Source organism: Temnothorax nylanderi, unplaced genomic scaffold, assembly GCF_030848795.1.
Source record: "Temnothorax nylanderi isolate EJ_2023f unplaced genomic scaffold, tnyl_v1.0 TNYL_tig0637_pilon, whole genome shotgun sequence".
Classification (NCBI taxonomy): domain Eukaryota; kingdom Metazoa; phylum Arthropoda; class Insecta; order Hymenoptera; family Formicidae; genus Temnothorax; species Temnothorax nylanderi.
The window spans coordinates 67713-88248 of record NW_027249699.1 but is presented as its reverse complement, the minus strand read 5'-3'; the positions used below and the strand labels follow the sequence as shown (position 1 = coordinate 88248).

The following is a 20536-nucleotide window of genomic DNA, read 5'->3' as shown; positions in this document are numbered from 1 at the left end:
AAAGATGTGTACGCAAAAAAAAAATCAAAACTTTAAAAATTGCGAATTGTTAAGTTGGTAGGGTGACGCAATGCCGCGGAAAGTCAAACCACGATTTTTACAACAGTACACGTCGTACATTCGGCGTCAAATAATTTTTTTTTCCAAAATTTTTTTCTCTATTTCTCTGCGGTTAGGACACCTTTCAAAACGTTAAAAGCATTTTACGAGAGGAAAAATCAAATTTTTACCTGTCAGATTGCGCTACGCGGGTGTCACCCCTAGCGCCGACTTTCGCATAGAAATAAATTGCTCAATGTTTCGATCGAGAGCACAATACAACGACGCACCGCGCCGCGCCGTCCCGTCTCGGTTTCCCGAGAATTTCCGTAATTATAACACGTGTTGACTCGCGAAACTTAAATACTCGATGGCAGCCGCGGGAGGAAATGGCAGAGGGAACGAGCAATTCCTCGGCGAGAGGAAGATCCCGACGTCGCGCCGTGGAAAAGAAAAGGGGGGGGGGAAAGAGTTGAACGCCGAACTAAACAAGAATTTAAATTAAAATTCAGAAACGTGCGTCCGAGGATGCGAATACGGGGGGGAATGATTGGATGCTCCAGGTGGTATTGTACCGTCGTGTGCCCCGTACACAACGACGCCATCGGCATCCGCGCTGCGGAACGTGATTCGCCCGACGACATAATTTTGCGATGTGCACCGCCGAGATATTTACGAGCAACGCGTTCTCCTCGTTTTATCGCGATCAAAGGATCGTCCCTCGAACGCGCGTGCGTACTCTCCGAGTACGGCGCGTTGTGATTGTCACGTCTTACCCATTAAGGATTACTCGCGACTAAACTGGGAATTGTGACGAGATAGTCCCTTCCGCGAAGATGTTTCAAGCAGATAAGTTTACAAATCCGGAACGCGTCGGAAATGCGAGTCTCGTTCCCGAAATAGCGGTAATCCCTGTATTATAACCGTACGATATTTATACGTACGTTATCGCACTTAATCCGCGCACATTTCACAGGACATTTAAACGACGTAGTTTTCCGTTGATTAATTAATGTATCGAAGATAGTGCGAGACGCAAAACGCTCGAGTGTCGCTGCAATGGCGACGATATCGAGTCGTCGTGGACAGAATAAATGAACAATTACAGGGCAAATTTACTCACCGGTCGATTCATCGACGCCATCTTCTCGTTGGATGCTGCGCGTCCCTCTGCCCACTCACTTGAGACGTGAATCGATCGAAAAAAAAAAACACGGCTAATTACGATCGCGCGCGGTAATTAACGGTAATAAATTGGTTGCCTAGTTTCAGATATAGCAATCCCGGCGCTCATTATACACAACTTGGCGGATAAATAACGCGAAATATTGGCGATCATTTCTTGCCACTCTTGAAGTGAATTAAGCGTTAAAAAAAAAGAATCAGCAATTGAGAAATTTAAAACAAAATTACTATCTATTTCCGAGATTGATAAAAATTGGAGCATACTGAATTACATTGGAGTTAGACTGTTGGACTTAGTTTTCGGCTTAACTATGGCAATTCTCCTTTGACGCACAGAGCAAGTTGTGTCTGTGTCACGAACTTGAGTACACCAACAGCTGAAGAACGATTGATTATTATTAGATATCTTAATTGGTGTGAAAAGCTCACTTGACACTCCTAAGCTGCACGCGGACGGGGGGAGCTACAAGAAGACAATGCAAACTGACGCGCTTTAATAAATGACTCGAGACAAAGCGACACACGCCTCTCGCAAACGTAAAAGGATGCTATTAATCGAGCGTTAATTAACGCTCCATAGCGATTGCCAGCTCTCTATGTCACTCCCGGGGTCACTCCATATCTTGATGTTTGTTCGCATGTGGAAGGTGGGAGGTTTAGCTCTCGATGGGAGGAAAAAAAGACGCGGAAAATACGAGAGATATCGACGCATTGTCGAGAGATACCGGAAGGTGACTACGTGAGTTAAACAAAAACGGATACACACCGGCCGACCGGCGACGAGTCGATATCAAATAAAACCGCTACTACTGCGGCGTGCTCGACCCAATGCTAGGTTCTATATAGAGGCCCAACGTTCCTCTTGTTTCAAGATTATTGCTTCGCGGGAGAAGAGCGAGAAACATGGATTGATTAGATAACACTTACGTAATATGTATTACAACACCAATAGCGCGGGCGAGTTTTATCCGGTGTTCATTGCTAAACGATACTGTTGTGTCAGGCAGTAGTATTGACGCAATATAAATACGCCAACGCGCGACGCGCTTGGTGATACGGCGGAAAAACGTTGAAAAATTTCTCTCGGATATATTATATTGCAGTGACGAAACGCCGTCGACGAGAGGCGCGAAATTAAGAAACGCCACGCGGTGAATGTTGGACGCAGCTTTAACATAACGCGACTATGTTAACTATTAATCTATTGAAGCTTGAAATTATTTTTGCGCGGATTTCGTGCGTATTTTCATATTTTAGATTGATTAAATAAATGACGATAATGATCATGATGCGGTGTGATAATAATGATGCAATGGATTAAGATAATAAATATTTCGAAAGTAACAACGATATATTAATAGCTTAACACGATTATAGTTTTAGATACGTTGTACAAAATAATTTGAATTCCTTTTAATATGACGCGGAATGTCATTTGACATTCCTAAATCATAAATGATTACGTATCGCCCGCGAATGACGCAAAAGATATTAATTGCTGTTAACAGAATAAAACACTCGACATATTATATATATTTCCATTTTAACAGCAATATTTTAATTTGCATGAAAAATATTCGCGGATGATTAAATTATACGGGATGGAGCATTTTGCATTGAGTTTATATGGGGGGTAATATTTTTGAGTAAATTTTAATGCGGGTTATTAACGAAATACCAGGAGCACTTTAATGCAAACGTGGGAAAATTTTTGAATAACTAATTACTCAAGTAGATATATCTGTCTATATAAATTTTTATATGTGTCACTGCATAGATTAGATGTATTTACTTGACTCATTAATCATTTAAAAATTCATTTATATATTTTTTTTTTATTACATAAATACGTATAAATCTTATATAATTATAAACATGTATCATATATCATATATTTTGTATATATTACAATTCAGTGTAGTTAAAATCAGTATTTATAAAGAACTAGTTTCTCGTCTCCTACTTTTCTAAAATATTCTACTCAGTTTTCACGCAGCTTCGTCGTAATATCGCAAATGTATAAACATCATGGCTGCAGCGCAAGGGGATTATTTACGTTGCTCCAGGGTAATACGTGCGTCTACGGCATTCGCTACGATAAAGAGTCCGCGAGAAGATCCTTTGCGAACGTGCTTCTGTCATTGCCCCGACGAAACACCAAAACTCGAAACGTCAATCGATCGGGAGTTTGCGGAGTTGCGAATGTCAGAGAGGCATCCCGGTGACCGGTGTGCGGCATCGCTCTCGCGTTCGCGAACGTTCGCTTTAAACGACGCGACCAATTTCTCCCGCGGCCAACTTCTCGTCGCGGGGTATTCGAAAATTCCGCGAAGGTCCCCGCGCGGAAAGGCGACATCACGGGGGCGAAAAGCTCGCCGCGGCGGCCGGCGACCGAGAGCGACACCGCAGGTAGGTAGGTATATCGCGTATGTACTCGTCGCCGAAAGGGGTAATGAACCCCTTCGACGGCCGTGCGGCGCGCGGGGGAGGCGAGAAGGCACCGCGGCGGAGATTCCACCGTCGATTCCGAGGCGTGCCGTGTGGCCGTGTGCGAAAGCCGTGTCGCGAGGAGGCCCAAGTGTATATACAGGGTTCGACGTACTCACCGCAATGCAGTGACCTCCGCCGCGGTGGTCGTTATCGGCACGCCGAGCACTTCCTTCCCTCCCTCGACGTGTCGACGACGTGGCCCTTTCGGCAGAGACGGGGGGTTGAACGAAGAGGGCTGCTCTGCCCGCTCTGCCGCTGCCCGTGACAGGAACCACCGCGTATAAACCCGAAGGGGGACAGTCACGTTTCCATCGGCGCACAACGCGCTAATACGCTCTCGTCGTCGTTGTGCGATTCTCACTTGTATATCACCGCACCACACGCGTTTACGCACCGCGCGTCAACGTTTGGACGCCGGGCTGCGCGGCTACGTCACGACCGCACACGGCCAGGGCCCAAGGAACGCGGAAGAGGAAAGTTTTTTTTCGGGCTCGACGCGGCCCGCCGAATCGATGTGTGATGTTACACTTCCCAACTGTCTTTTTTGATTCTGCAGATGTGCCCGCGACTAGGGCCATCCCACGGCGCGTGGGCGTACTCGCTCGCGCCGGCAGCGGGCGGGAAATTTAAATGCGAAATCGTCGAAAAGAGCTGGCTTATTGAAAATCTGCGCTAATTGATGAATCGTTTAACGTTTCCAGAATCTAAATTTCTTCTAGAAAACATAAAAGTGAAGGAATATAAAACAATAACGAAAGTATGTCAGAGCCGAGAAAATATTCCATGAATCCGATCTATTATCTCGAAGAAATATCCGTAAATTGTGATCTTATTAATTATTCGTAAACTCTATAAAAAATAATTTATCGGTTACCTTATCGTTGGATTTAATGGCGGTCAAACGAATCATGAGATACAAATAATATTTTGACTTTCTGCTTACGTAGAAATAAATGACAAATTATTATAGTAAAAGAACCCTAGACACGTCTCTATTATATCATTTATGATGATGGATATTGAGAATTACGTAATGTGCAACTTTTTAATATAATTTATTTGCATATATAGTATGGTTTTTCACAATATATATTATATAAGAACATAATTCACCTTGTAATATTAATTTTATTAAATATAATATTAATACTTAAAAATTTTTTTTCATGATTGAAAACCACCGTATTTCGTTAGTAATTACTTAATGATCGTAACGCAAGGGCGTAGCACGGTAAGCATATCTTTTATGTACTCCTTGTTGCAACTGCGATATAGAAGCGCTCATTTTTTTATAATATATTACAACGTATATATATATATTTTTTTATATTTACATGAATATAACGTAATTAAGTCACGCATTTCTTTCAGTTCGTGCACGTAAGTATGTATGGAAATAAAACGTGTTGTGTACCACATTGAGCTAGCTTAAAACAATTAAGTCTCCTTCCGTCCTAAATTAAATAAGGCATTGATAGTGAAAATAGACATATAGATAAAGGACACGTAAAGTGTATACTATTAAACAATAGCTATCTGACGCAATAATAAAGTCAACGTATCGTTACAACAGTAAATAATAATGCACACGTTAAGTAGATATATTCTAATGCGTGATATAATTATCGTAAGGCATTAAGTTTTACGGACTATTTATATAGATCAAGCATAAATGCGGTCATTTTCAAACAGAATATCTATCTGATAATACCTAGATTTGAATCTTCTTTTTGATATCGTCGATTTACAAGTAAATACAATTTTAACACGCCGTCTGTAAAAATGTTTATGCGATACATAGGATACCAAACGTGATTATTAAATTCATTAGATATCTTATCGTATTCATGTACTGCCTTTTCGTATTTGTGATCTTTTTGTATAGGAATATAATACAAGAAGCTACAATAGAGTGTACTCAAACTCGATTACAAAAATTTACGAGTCTCTCGTATCGTCTGCATTACATTATGACAATATTCTGTAAGTCCATCTAACGTTAATTACATGTAATATTTATTGCTTCACCATACTATTTGCAAATCATGAATTTCATATGATATATAAATGATGTACGCACGCACACGCGCGTGTTTTGTCATATTTTGGAATAAATTAAGTGAATTAATCTTGTTACATCTTAAAGATACAAGACGATCATATTGTAAAGAATAGATTTCAAGTATTAATTTAAAGATACCAGTTTTGAAAGACAGACTCAGAGAACACCGCACTGCACATGCATAATGATAATCTTCTTCCTTATCCAATCTAAACTTTAATATGCGAAGATTGGATTGCGCGCTGGTTGTTCATTGTTCCATTAATGAACTTAGGTTACTTAGGGTATTATACGCACTTCATAACATATTAGATTACAGCTGGATACAGCTTGTCATCTCCAAGCTAGGAAATACTAACTTATTAAATGTAAGCTTATGTATATCGCTCTGCAAATCTAATATGAAGATGAAGATGAAGCAATTCCAAAGGATATTCATTTATCAGCGAATAATTAGCGCACTTTACTATCATTTACAAATCTCAATCAAGGTTTTACGAACGAGAGACTTATTAAAATAAGAAATTTCATAACCAGAATTTAAGGCCACAAAATTTCTGTCATGACAATATTATTTATTATCTAACGGGACGTACCTGTTTACAATAAAATAAGCTGTATAAACAGGATGGAATGTTATATTAACTCCGTATCCTTCAGAATGTATGTTAATTCTGCGAATAAATGTTATAATACAAGATAGGCATTCGTATCTGACACTGATTTCGTCATCTTCGATTAAGGATATTAACAAGAAGCAATACTTAAATTATTTTTCGAGACTATTGAGTTTTGCTGCACCAGAATAATGAGAAAATATACACAATAATTTAAATTTCTGGAAAACAATGTTGTAATCAATTTGTTCCTTCATTTAATATACTGTATACAATTATATTTCCTGAGTACAACATATATCCTTAAGTCATTAACTCAGAAGAACAAGCAAGGTAAAATTAATGATAACCTGCAACCAATTAATTCAATTTTGTTAGTTCGTCAATATATATTTTTACAAATAAGTTTATTAATATGATTAAAATTCTGCGTATCTTATTTTGTATGTTAATACAATAAAATATGAATTTTCTTCCAATAACTTATTCTAAACTACATAATTTCATTTTGTACTATTTAGCACAAAACGAAATGAAAATTTTGAAATAAAAATGTTACTTTATTAGCTTTGGTTTCTATCGTTTCTTGCCTTTTCTTCTAATAATATACTAACTGTTTATAAAACTGTTTATATTCTTCTGTACATTATAGGAGTATGCGTTCTTGAACAATACAATTTCTATATATAATGCTATCTTGTATCATTTGATAATCAAAAAGACTATAAAAGGAACAATATATATAAAGAAAAAAGGATAAGTTAGTTTATACTTATATATGTATGTAAAATATACGTATATATGTGACAAGCAAAAGTTTATCTTTGCTCTTCAACAAAAGACATAAACAGTTTTACATAATAAACAGTTGAAAAGGGAAATTGAAAGTTTACTTGCTGTTAAAGTGGAAAAAGAGAAGTATAGTTTGGTGTGCCATAAAAATATAATTAAAATTATGACATATATGTAGGTATATATATATATATATATATATATATATAATCCATATTTACAATATTAGAAGTTTTATTTATTAGAAAAAACAATATACTTTTTCCTGAAACAACAGTCTATTTCGAGTATGCAATATAAATTTAGAGAGTAAATTTTTTAATTAAAAAGAAAGTTAAATAATGTTTATTTTATTTTATACAAGTGCAAATTTCAAGAATTGAATTTATTGACAACAAAATAGCATTATATCAATATCTTACGATTAGAAAATAGAAAAAAGAAAATATATCTATGTGCAGAGAATTTTTGAGTCGCAGAATAACATTGATTGTTCTTATTTTCACATGTCACAATGTCATTTTGAAACAACTTGTCATAATTTTATCATGTACAGTCATTTCATAAATTGAAAAAATTGCAAATTGCATTTTATAACAATATTCTAATATTATTAACGAAGAAAAGAATCAGTTAATAAATCAATATCATAATATCACATTGTTATAGCAGCCAAATCACTTCTCCTAGAAAATCCCAGTTGTAATAGTAAAAATATGGCATGTCTTTAATCAAGTCAAGAGTGGATTAATTAAATGTCTGACTGCAAGTTTTAACAGCCTACTTCAGATTACGTAAATATTTTTCATTATAAGTATTTTCAAAAGCGTATGCTGAAAGACTTATTGAAAGTTATTTAGAAAAACTAAGCGATTTAACTTTTAAACATATTATTTTCAATATATTTTAATGTTGCCGTTTATAATTAAGAGACAACAAAATCATTAAAGTGCAGAAAATTTTTAAATAGATAATCATATTAAGATAATATACTTTTCTGTGTACCTCTATATAGGTATATGTAATATATACATTATATTACAGATATCATCATGAACAAAGGTATTTCGTGCTAGTCGACTCCAGCAAAACCTTGAGAACCTTCAATTGCTTTAACTAGCTTATCCCTGAGTTGTTGATAACTTTTATACGGAGGAAGGTCAATACGATTAAAACTGAAACAATAATTTATACTATTGTATGACAACTTTGTATGCAAAAAATTATTTCAATGATAATGAAATAAGCTAAGCTGATAAATAACCATATTTTATAATTCTTTTTTTTAAGTATACAATATATAAAATAGATAAAATGTATATATAGTTTGAAGTAAATTAGAAACTTTAGCAAATAAATTACTTTCATAAAATAAAAACTTACCAAGTATGAGCTCTTGGATAATTCTCTGGTGTACCCCACCTTTCAATTGTGAATAATTGCGGTCCATTACTGCCATAAAGTTCTTTGAATCCATTCATTGGAACACGTGATGTGCCAGTTACAAACTGTAATAATCTAGAACGCATTTCATTGCTAAATGACAAAACGACTCTCCAGAACCATTGCACAACAATGTGGTTTGCATGATAGTCTCCTTTATACAAAGTATTTTGTTTCCAGTCTTTCACATCAATATGCTGTATGCCACACATTAACAATTCCAGTTCATGTTCATCGAATATTTTTACCAATGTTGGTGGTATAAGAGCGTTGAACCCTTCTAAGAAGGCATTCATTTGTTCCTGCACGCGAGATACAAATCGCCATTGTATAACTAAACTTATATATTCGTCTTTATTTTCATCGGTCAAAGGAATATTAGCGCCATCTGGCTTTAAGTCTCTTTGGGAAGTATGACCAAAGCTTTCTTCGTCGAGACTGAAAGTGAGTTCTAATTCACTAGGATCATTCTCTTTAATCCATAAAAGAGAGTTGTAATATTCAGAATCGACACTCTCCATATCCTTCAGATCAATTGATTTACCCAACATCATTTTATAAAATGGTCGAATAAAGAAAGCTAAAAAATAAATTTATTTAATAACAGTTATTTTATTATATATATTAATATTATAATTACTACAAATTTTACTATATATTAAGACTTACCATCCAAAAGCTTGCCGTGATAAACCGCCATTCCTGCTATACGTCCGATAAATTTAAAGTAATTCAAATGCTCTTCGTTACATACACCAGAACAAGGATTAATTTGCAGTGTATAGTTATCACTAAAAATAAAACAATTATATCATTTTTGTTCTATAATCATACATTACAAGCATTAAGATAGAATTTTTATACTCACGTTGCAGAATACTCAAAAAGTCCATAGTATGGATTAAACATTTCCTTAGACAATAAGAAGAACCATTCTCTTGCAAGGCCACCATAATCTAAGCCTACTTCTCCTTCAAATTCTACCCATAATTTCGTTTTTAGAATATCAACTCTGTTAACAGAGCTTATAATACGGTACGAATCTTCCAAAATATTGTTCCGTCCAACTTTTATCTCAAACTTATTAGGAACATTATTCTGTAATAAGATATATAGATATAATGATCATATCTACGTCAAAGGTGATTTAATAAATAATGACCATCTACATACAGGCTTTCTTAGTTGTGATTTCAGATACTCATATTTACGCTTATAGTCTCTTGAATATGGTACAGCCTGAAAACGCATTATACTTTACAAATTATTTCTAATTCTAAATCTAATTGTAAATCTAAATCTAAATGTATGTATGTGTATATATATAATATATATATACATATATATACATATATATACAATTTTTCTAATAAAAGGGTTCATATAAAACATTTGTAATCATACCGGGCCAGCAATTTGAGGATTAGACATACGCGGATCTTCCCATTGTGTTGTTCTTGTATCTATAACAAAAAAGATAAATAGATATCCAGATATATTATTATAATTTAAAACTTTAATGTATGGGAAATTATGCACATACTGTGATCTATAAAAAAGATTCGTCCATCAGTGTGTACTCTTTCCTCCCATCCTTCTGGAAGCGGTCCTAATTGATCTAAATCACCTCTCGATGTCGTTGATGGTGCAGTATGATTAGGTATAGAACTCGGTCTTCCCGTTCTAGGATCAATCCAAGTTGTCGCCCTCTCATTGTGATCAATAAAAAATATTCTACCATTAGGTGCTACTTGCATGCCCCAACCAGGAGGTAATCCTTCATCATTAGATACGGGAAGAGTAGGTTTGGGACTTTCAATCTAAAATTTTTACGATAAAAGAAGAAAATATATTAGATAATATTATAAATGATATTTAATAGAATCCATAATTAAACATACCTGCTCCGATGAACGTCTCGAACCAGCTGGACTATCGATATTATCATCAGTCTGTAAATATAACATAAAAATATTTATATATTACAATTGAATAAAATAAAATATGTAAATATAAAGTGAGAATGATATGTGTATTTATTAATATAATAAGCTAGTGCATATATTACAATTTCAAAAGAATATATTGTTAAATACAAGATTTTTTTTTACTTTAAAGCATATTTTTATCTATATTATTTATAATAATTTAGGGTACATTTTTCATTTATATTATTTATAATAAGTATACAACACGAAAGATTCACGCTAAATTTTATATACATAAAGAAATTTTCAAAATAAAAAGTTCTAACTAGAGCATGCTACAGATATTAAATTGTAAATCAGTAGTACATAAAATAAATCAAAAATATATTTTAAGAAATAAAAAATAATAATGCCAACAAATATCATTACACAAAAAAAAAGAGAAAATCTAAGTTTGTAAGTTCTACCTGATGCTATAACTGGAACTTTATAGTATAAATACATATTTTTATATACTTTTATATACTCTATTCAATAATATATTTTTAAGCTATATAACAGTTATAAAGAATAGTTATAAAGAAACTAGAATACACATGTCTATATCTCTAGTCTATATAATGCATAACTAGTCTATATAACTTAGCTTTATCAGAGTTGAATCAGATGAAATTGATGCATGAAATAAAACTTACATATGCTATTACTCACTTTACAACAAGCACACAAATATACACGTATTAAGCGTTACATTCAACTAAAGGTGAACATAACAACTTTATATATATTAATACCTGTTCTTCAGATTCACTAAGGTAGCCACGTTGATCGACAGAACGTCCGGAGTCTGAAGAAGTATCCCCAATACCCCCTCCCCTATGATCCCCACCCTCACAATCTCTTGCTTCCGAATCTTCATCATCCTCGCGTAGAACTTCACCATCCTTACACACACATGCACAAATTTCTACATACTGCATGCTAATCATACGAATTGTATGAATAGATATGCTAATTCCAGAATTGTAATACATACGCGTTTAAAAATATTGTTTAACCATTTAAGAACATATTAAGAATAAAAAGCTATTTGTGTTTCGTGATAATAAAATATTATTAATGTCGAACACTAAATTGCCAATATTATACACCACCTATAAATTGATCAGAATATAATACTATTTTACTACATCATTTACTAAACACATTCTTACATAGAGAAAAATATGCAATAACAAACATGTTTATACAAACTATGTTGCATATATCCAAACTCATTATTGAAATAAATGTTGGGAAAAATCTAAGAAAACTCTTGCTAACATTTATAAAGAAACATCTCAAACATATAATAAAATAATTTTATAAAGTTCAAGTTAATATGCAATTAATAATGTGCCTGTATTCTTTTTACAAATGTACCACTGAATCGGATATACAGCATATTTACAATGATTGTTTCATTATATATTGAAATTTTTGTGCGTGTGTGTGTATGAACATATATCTTTTACGTGAAATATCAATAAATAAATAAAGAAAACATAGTAATGCCTATCAGCATGGAGATTTGAAAGCAGAGAATATTATTACGTAACTTTAACTTTTAAAAGATATATACGGAAAGATATCATTCTTTAGAAATGTAATTAAAAGGTATCTTTTTATATTTATCATAAAGATAAATAAATCTAATAAATTTGAAAATTTTCTAAAACAAGTAGATATAATATATAATATCAATAACACGGAGCAATAACGTAAATAGCTATTCAAGACAAACCATGATTATAAAGTAGATTTAATTTTAATAACTCAATGTGTTTCCTACCTATATGTTTAAAAAATTAGTATATAAGTATAATTTGTAGTCTAATTCTTTATATATGTTGTTTATGTAAGGTATGTATGTTGAGTTTTTTTTTTATGCAAAAGTAGCAACTTAAAACTTTAATAAAAAACACTGTTGAACTTACTTGATTTACTACCGAGTTCCTATGTCTACCTTCATCATCAGCACTAATGTGAAACCGTCGTTGAAACTCAGTAGCTGCTGTATCCAAATTACGTTGTTCAACAATTCCACTTGGTGCTGTTGTATCTCTGTTACAATAAGATAACATTTTGAAATATAGATGTTATATTTTTTGAACGCGCGTATCGAATATCTATATATTGAATAAATGCTGTCACATACGGTTCTGGTCGTTCCCATTGTGTGAAACGCGCTATATGATTAACATAGTATGTCCGACCATTTGCGTCCTGTCTTTCTTCCCACCCTGGTGGTAATGGCCTATTAACCATCGTAATCTGCAAAAGTATTTTAAAGATTCGTAGAGTTGTGTAATAAGATTGCATTATTCTTATTTTACAAGTATGCGAAAAATACATTTAATTAGTTTGTTGTACTTAAAAAAAATATATAAATTAATATAACAAAGTTAGTATAACAACAATGCCTCTCTATGCAAACATACATCTGCACTTTGTTCTACTGGACTGTTATTCTCTGGCTGTACTAATTCCCATCCGCCTGAATCAGATACGTCTCCATTGTCATTTTCAATACTAGATGAATCGGAAATGTATGCATGATACAGTTCCAATGTTCCCTTAACTCGTGACCGCTGACTGGAATGATTACTAGCCATATCCTCATAAGTTATTCATTTTGCATTCGCAAATAAAAAAGTACAAAGCAAACAAATTTCAATAAAACAATATTAATCTAAAGTGTATATACAATTAGATATTTTTTAATTAATATAGTCAAGTCCAAATTATATATACAGCGCATGTTACTGAAAATTTAAGTCAAAGCGACTAAAATAATTGATAATGTATGACTTATTGCTTGAAAGTTATAACATACCAAACTTATATATCGCAATTGGATATAAATAATGTAAATTAGATCAAAATGTGTAGTATAAATTAAGTTGGAAAATATGTAGCATGAAGCAAAATCGTCAAAGATACTTACCTACGAGGGCGAAGTACATAATTCCTAGCAGGAATAGAGCGACCTTCTTGTTCCTTTGGTAAATTAATCAATGTTAACTCAACCATACCAAGAAAATCATCCCTTGTCAATCTGTTTTCATCAAAAACTTGTAAGACCAATTTGTGTTCTACTGGTTTTACCTGCCAAAAAAAAATAGTTTGTGCTAATAATACATGTTTACACATAAAACTTGGAAATAACACGAAAAATATCTTAGGAAAAAGCATTTTTCATAGTTCTTTTTCTTTTTCTTTACTCCACTTACCCTAAATATAAATTCTTCTTCCCAGACAGGATTCAATGTCTTCTTCTTGGTTCTTGTAAGTGCAGAATCCACTGTCTGATCGCCATTTATTGTGTTCAAGTCCACGCGTACATAGGGATCGCTCGCACCAAAAATATCTTTCTTAGCTAAATGGTGCCCAGCGATTACTTTTAACCTCAACTTGCTCGTTTCGTCTCTCTAAATAAATAAATCATCCGATCAAACAATCAATTATCAAAATTATGCTCCATTATCGACAGGTATATCCAAGATGGTATTAATATGAAATGTATACATATATATATATATATATTTTTTTAATAATACTATCAAAAATATAACAAATATCGAAACATAATTGAGATTTACAAATGCCTCTTTCCACAAAATATTTCCACAGCTATGTTACAAGCATTAAACATACAAGCGTTACTTTTGTACAAACACTAGAGAAAAATTATCAAACGATATCTCTCCGACTGATTATTATCATAATGGCAGACAAGCCTTTCCTGAATATTGCACTACATTGCACAAGATATGTCGCCAACAATTACATGAAAGTTACTCCAAACGTGTTCATCGCAACAATGAACACCGAAATGTAGAATCGATAATTAACACGCCATTTGGGAGACACGTGCGAGCGACGTCGTCGTTAAAATACTGCTACGTTGCAAGTGTAATTTAGGGATTAACATCGGGTACTATTTTTCCGATAGGATTACGATCATCACGATCATCGTCATCGTCATCGGCGTACACACACCGCTGGTCGGGACGCACCACGTATATATCGACCGCGACGATTCGGCCGCGCGGAAGGAAGGAAAAAAATATCCGCCCGTGTGGCAATAAACAGCCGTGCCCCGTAACACACTCGTCGTTCGGTTGTGCCTTTATCAGTCGCCCAGAAAACCCAACCTGTACTTGTCAAACTGTCAAAGTGGTGTTACGTACGGAATCGCCGTCGACTCCGACCGTCGGATTGTAACCGTAAACATGTTCTTCTGCCATTAACGTTACGTGTGCTCGATTGGTACCTAATCGCCGACCGCTCTCTCTTGCTATTTAACGGGCCTCACAGTTTCTTGTGTGCCATCAAGAAACCTATTTTGCGCTAACCCCCCTCCGCGACTACTGCGCGACCGAGAGACGGATGTGACATGCCCGCTTCCGGGTTCAAAGATGGCCAGCTTGCCGTTTAAATATTCAAAGAGCGGCAAACACGCGGACCGATCGCGCTCGCGTGTCTGCGCGATATAAATATGAGAAATCTCCTGACAATTGTTCTTAATCTATTTAAAATCCCTGCTATACAATCTCTCCTCTACGATAGAAATGTTATTTATTTGTGGAGAGGCGCGATATACTGGAAAATATGAAAATTTTGCGAGAAAATTTACAGGCGATAGAGTACGCACTAGATGCAAAAGTTCCTCGAAATATGCATTTAAACTGTTTAAACACGTTTTATTTATATATTTATTATATTCTAATGTTAATTTAATGTGGATACACAGTTTACGTGTGTACATTTTGAATAAAAAATAATATTTGTGTTTATTATTTGAACAAAAAAATTTTAAAAATTTATTACCACGAAATATTATTTTAAAAATGACGTCAACCTACTTCCTCAAAGATCATTGCATTTGGCAAAAATTTACTCTTATCTCAGGATTTTATGAAATGATTCAATCTTGAAGATAATCAGGTCGACTAGAACAATGGAAATCACACAAATGGAATGGAATGTGAGGAGAATACTCGATTGTGATTGGTCAATTTCTTACGTCTTAGAGCTTAAATACCCTTTAAAGCAAGGTTGTAGACCAGCATTGCACTTATAAATTTATATTTGTAAGAACAAATAATGTTAAAAAATATCTCTTTTGCTCTTGTTAAGATTTCTTCTTGAAGTTTCCCGCAAAGTTTCAATTTTTTACTATTACGATAGCGTACGACAAGTTCCCTAAGATAAATCTTACTTAAATAAATTTAAGATGCAAATTGCCTGAAATTTGTGGTTGTCGAATTCACGAAGTCGTAAAAAGTTGTAAAGATATCTTTCATCGTGATTTCCATTGTTCTAGTCGACCTGATTATACTCCTGGATGCAATAGTAAATGTTCCCAGGCACTCCCCACAACGACGCAGCGATGGACACCCATGGAGTTTTAGTGGGTAAAAATCCCACACTCCCTTCATCCCTCTCCCAGGAGGGTGAGGGGGTCTTCCCCTCTCCAACACCAGAGGGGGGCTACTGGTAGAAACCTGACCTTTGGGTCAGGAATTCCAGTAGCTCGAAGATTTCTCCACGTAAAAAAAAAAAAGTCGACCTGATTATATCTTCAAGATTGAATCATTTCATAAAATCCTGAGATAAGAGTAAATTTTTGCCGAATGCAATTATCTTTGAGAAAGTAGGTTGACGTCATTTTTCACTAATAAATTTCGAAATGGATAACATATATTTCACGTATAAGATGAGTCTAAAATTTGTGACTCGCACTTTATTATGTGATATGAAATTTCAAATATATCTGTGGCATGCGGCTGCATGCAGGAACTCCTTCGTGAGAAAGTTTTAAAATTTTCAAAAAGTTTTCTGTTTTTCTTTTCTTGTCCAATACCGCGTTCGCTCATAGCACAGGGAGAAGTTAACCGCAGGAATACCAACGTCGACTACGTTCGCACAGAACGATATCTGTAAAGCGGAATTCACAGTCCGATTTTATATTTAAAGCCTTGTGTCCACGATGCTAGAAATTTTACTCCGAAATCTCGGACGGAGAAAGAATTAGCCAATGAAATTGATCATTGGCTGAATTGTTTAAATGTGATTGGTCAATTCTTTCGATGTCCGAGATCTCGGAGTGATCTCCAGCATCGTAAACACAAGCCTAGGCTTAAGACACTCTCGAGATGCTATACCATTTCATTGGCTGCAGTCCATTTAATACATGCTACAAATGCTATGAAGCGTTCTTCTTCTTCTTCTTTCTTCATTAAAAGAAAAAGAATATGCTTCAAAATATTTTAAGTGTGTAAAGCCCCTTGCACAATATGCGATAGCGATAGCGACAGCGACAATTTAAAGTTGCCGACGAAAGTATAGCTTGACAAGCGCAACGTGGAAATAACACTTTTCAACTAGCAGTTGCCATCGTTTGTGACGTATTGTAGAACCGGCTTTAAGGTCATCACAAGACGTACCACACAAGGCCAAAATTAAAAAAATCCGAAGTATGTAAGATCGAATTATGAATATTCTAAAAGTTTGATCTTAATCTCATTATCAGTTGATCTTAAAATTCCACATCCAAACAATTAAATAAGCATTTCGTATCATATAAATTTTATTTAAAATTATTTTAAATATAAGATGAACTATGAATACTGCTCATATAAAAGCTGTACGAATCGAGAAAAATCTTTCACTCTCCCCTTTTCTCTCCTCTCTCTCTCTCTCTCTCTCTCTCTCTCTCTCTCTCTCTCTCTCTCTCTCTCTCTCTCTCTCTCTCTCTCTCTCTCTCTCTCTCTCTCTCTCTCTCTCTCTCTCTCTCTCTCCCCCTTTCCTCTCGTTTCCATATATATATCAATATATCTTACCGCAATTTCCGATAGGGATACCCGACCGAATTGCGCATTGACTTCTGCCACACGTGATGCGGAACGATGTTGCGCGGTCCATGTGTAGGCGCGTCTTCTGGGTGGGACTGGATCGACGCCAGCATAAATCGGATATGTCAGAGTGCCCGGCATCTTTCGCTCTTCCTTTATGTCCTTCCAGCTTCACTAGTCTCGGACTCATCGACTCTGTTACAGTTTTCTTATTTAGACACGTCGTACTTTAGTTTACTTTAAGCTTCGAACTATGTAGGAGGCAATCTATAATATATGTGCATACGTTTCAAAAAGCGCACTTTCATCGTCACGTTTTTAATCTCGTATAAAAATCTACATTATCTAACTTTATTTCTCTTACACGTATAATTTATAAACGTTTGTTTTAAGCTACATTGATTATGTTTACACATTATTAATTGGGTTTAATAACACATTTGTAGTGTAGTACTATAACTTCTTAAAATGCATGTTTGTTTACACGAAGAGATGTTATTTTATCCTCCATTCAAAAAAATCTTGAACTTGTCAAAGAAATACAGTAGATATACTTTTCATAATGTTATCTTAAATTGGAAATGCAATCACAACAATTTATTTAGGCCCGGTCTACAATCAGTCGTATGTCGGAGTTGGATGTCGGAACGTAACCGATGGTCCAATGAGAGAATTTCTTTTTCGAAAACGAATTTTAGTCATATTAAATCTCTAGCGTATTGTTTATGAATTTCAAGAAATTTTGTTTACATTTTACGCCAAGCGCCAAGTAATTGCGTGTTGATGCACGTAAGAATTTCAAATAAAATAATAATACATAGAGATCTTACGAAAAACTTATATAATTATTTAACAATCCATTATTCAAAATCAGATAGTAATCCATTGGTTTCCATGTGTGCATCCGTTATGTAATAATGTAATTTCCAAGTCTACCTACATAATTGCACGAAGTTCCTTCAGGCTGGACACATAAAATACAATTCTGGACCGATAAGTCTCCTTATTTTACATATAAATCTTCTTGTTATTATATATTTATACGGAGGAAAATATATAAATTAATTATAGAAACGGGAATAGCTATATATGTGCTGTTCGACGAAAACAAAACTCCGAAGCTAAAACATATCCTAATCGACTTAACAATTGGTTCACTTGTAAGTCACATTGCAGCACCAATTTGTGTACTTGACGTCACGATCTTTGCGGAAAAGGAACGAGCGTGAACGATCAGAACTCACTTCGTCCTCAGACTCACTTTATCACTAACACGAAGCAAATGCTAAAATTTTAGATAAGACGATATCGTTAATCATCGTCGAGATAACGTTCACCACGACACACGAAAGGCTGCCCATATGGCGATAATTTCGTGTGCGTGTCGCGTTTGTGTACAGACGGATAGGTAATCGTTGTTGCCGTCTCTACCTGCTTCGAGCTGCAGCTTACTTAGCAATTTCACATATGCAAATTTGTGCACTGCCTAAAACTGGAATTATCGGAATGCACTAAATGCGCTTTGCTACGTATATCGTTCAAATCTTTTAGCGTACTCCTATGTATATTTTACGTATTTTGTGTGATAATTCTCGATTTATATACATCTCCCCCTCTTCTATCTCTTATCAATTCGCTCGAGATCGATCGAATGCCGTTTTCATTACGTAGAATTTAGGAGAAGTAATACTCGGAAGTTAATGACGTAGCACTTAGCAGTATGACGCATCGGGTACATAATTATCACTTTACGTCATTCATACGACAATTTGTACGTCGATATCTGATAATACTGTCCTAAGGACGCTTTCAATATTTTATTAAATAAACTGCGATTAACTTGATCAGCGATTAATTCAACCAGCAGAGTTCCTCGCAGCAAAAAAAATTTCCGATTATACAATTTATCGTCCCTAATATCTATCTAACTATTCTAACTCATTCTATAATCTATCGCGATTAACCGGAGTTTGGTCGAAAAGTAGTCTAGTTCGATTTATAGTATTTCTCATAAACAAAAGCTGCCAGAAAAAATTATCATAGATCGACATCGATCGTATTCGCATATATTAAGCTCGTGCTTTAATTGCTAGCAGAACTCACAAACGTAATATGACGGCATATTGACAGCATGACGGCATATCGATCTGTCGAGCGCAGGTTTCCGTTCGCGGTTTCTACCATCAATCTGTCTTGTACCATGTTGCAGATCCGCTTCTCCCATCAATCTGCCGTCACATCTTATATTGGCGATTCTCGCTATATTTTTGCCAGTATTCGATCGACGGCATTACGAGAATCCTGATAAACAGCAAGCATTTTGCAAAATCTGTTCTCGACAGTTCTGGTTATTTAATATATTTTATCAAAGCAAACTGTGTTTTACAAATACATGATATATATTTTTTTGTAAATTTTATAATAAAACCAAAGTGCATAAAAATATCTGTTTCTCTCGATCGCATTATATTGCATCTTTTATATTAAGAAATTAAATAAAAATACATAAAGAGGTCTAAAGTAGATAAAGTTTTTAAAGTCTATCCAAAATATTCGTATATGCATAAAGCAATCAAATGCAAACAAAATAAAAGATGCTCATGGTTACGGGTTTAAAACTAAATATACAATTAGTTGTAACTCTGAGAGCCATAATAAGGTACTCGGCGTTTTTATTTTGATCGGTCATATATAGGCTGCGTTCGGGGAGCGCGCTATTAGCGCTATTGCATTATTCTATCTTTATCGCTCATCAAGTGTAGAACAAGGATAGAATAAGCAAATAGCGCTAATAGCGCGCTCCCCAAACGCAGCCATAGTCGACGCTCCTTATTCGCGGATTCACTATTCGCGGTCGATATATCGATGGTCACGTTTCAGTATTCGCGGATAATCACTACACGTGTTCACAATTGCATTTTGGATCATTGCCAATACTATTAGAAGGCAGGGTTTCAAAGAATTGGAAAAAAAGACATTGAAGAGTTATTATACAGTCTGCAATCTGCATATAAAGATTTTACAAAAGCTGATTTAAAAGAAATGATTTTGCCAGAGAAAATTAACTCAGTTAATGAAGAT

The 20536-nt window shown here is 34.7% G+C and overlaps 1 protein-coding gene across 6 annotated transcripts; it reads right to left on the bottom strand.

Moving 5' to 3' along the window:
• Positions 1–4750: 4750 nt before the first annotated feature.
• On the bottom strand, positions 4751–17596 carry Nedd4 (E3 ubiquitin-protein ligase Nedd4). 6 transcript variants are annotated; one of them, XR_011721585.1, is made up of 16 exons: positions 17444–17596; positions 13829–14026; positions 13543–13703; positions 13037–13202; positions 12754–12869; positions 12533–12659; positions 11351–11500; positions 10530–10580; positions 10172–10448; positions 10033–10091; positions 9802–9867; positions 9497–9726; positions 9298–9419; positions 8569–9208; positions 8191–8360; positions 4751–6743 (listed from the first exon to the last, which is right to left on the bottom strand). XR_011721585.1 is itself a non-coding variant. In XM_071723689.1 (15 exons), exons 1-15 carry the CDS (start codon positions 17594–17596, stop codon positions 8258–8260), a joined length of 2619 nt encoding a protein of 872 aa, XP_071579790.1. In that variant the 3' UTR covers positions 4751–8257. The 6 variants fall into 6 exon arrangements, 5 of the variants coding, with proteins under 5 accessions (XP_071579790.1, XP_071579791.1, XP_071579792.1 ...); XM_071723689.1 differs by having other exon boundaries at positions 4751–8360; XM_071723690.1 differs by having other exon boundaries at positions 4751–8360; positions 13037–13190.
• Between the last annotated feature and the right edge of the window lie 2940 nt (positions 17597–20536).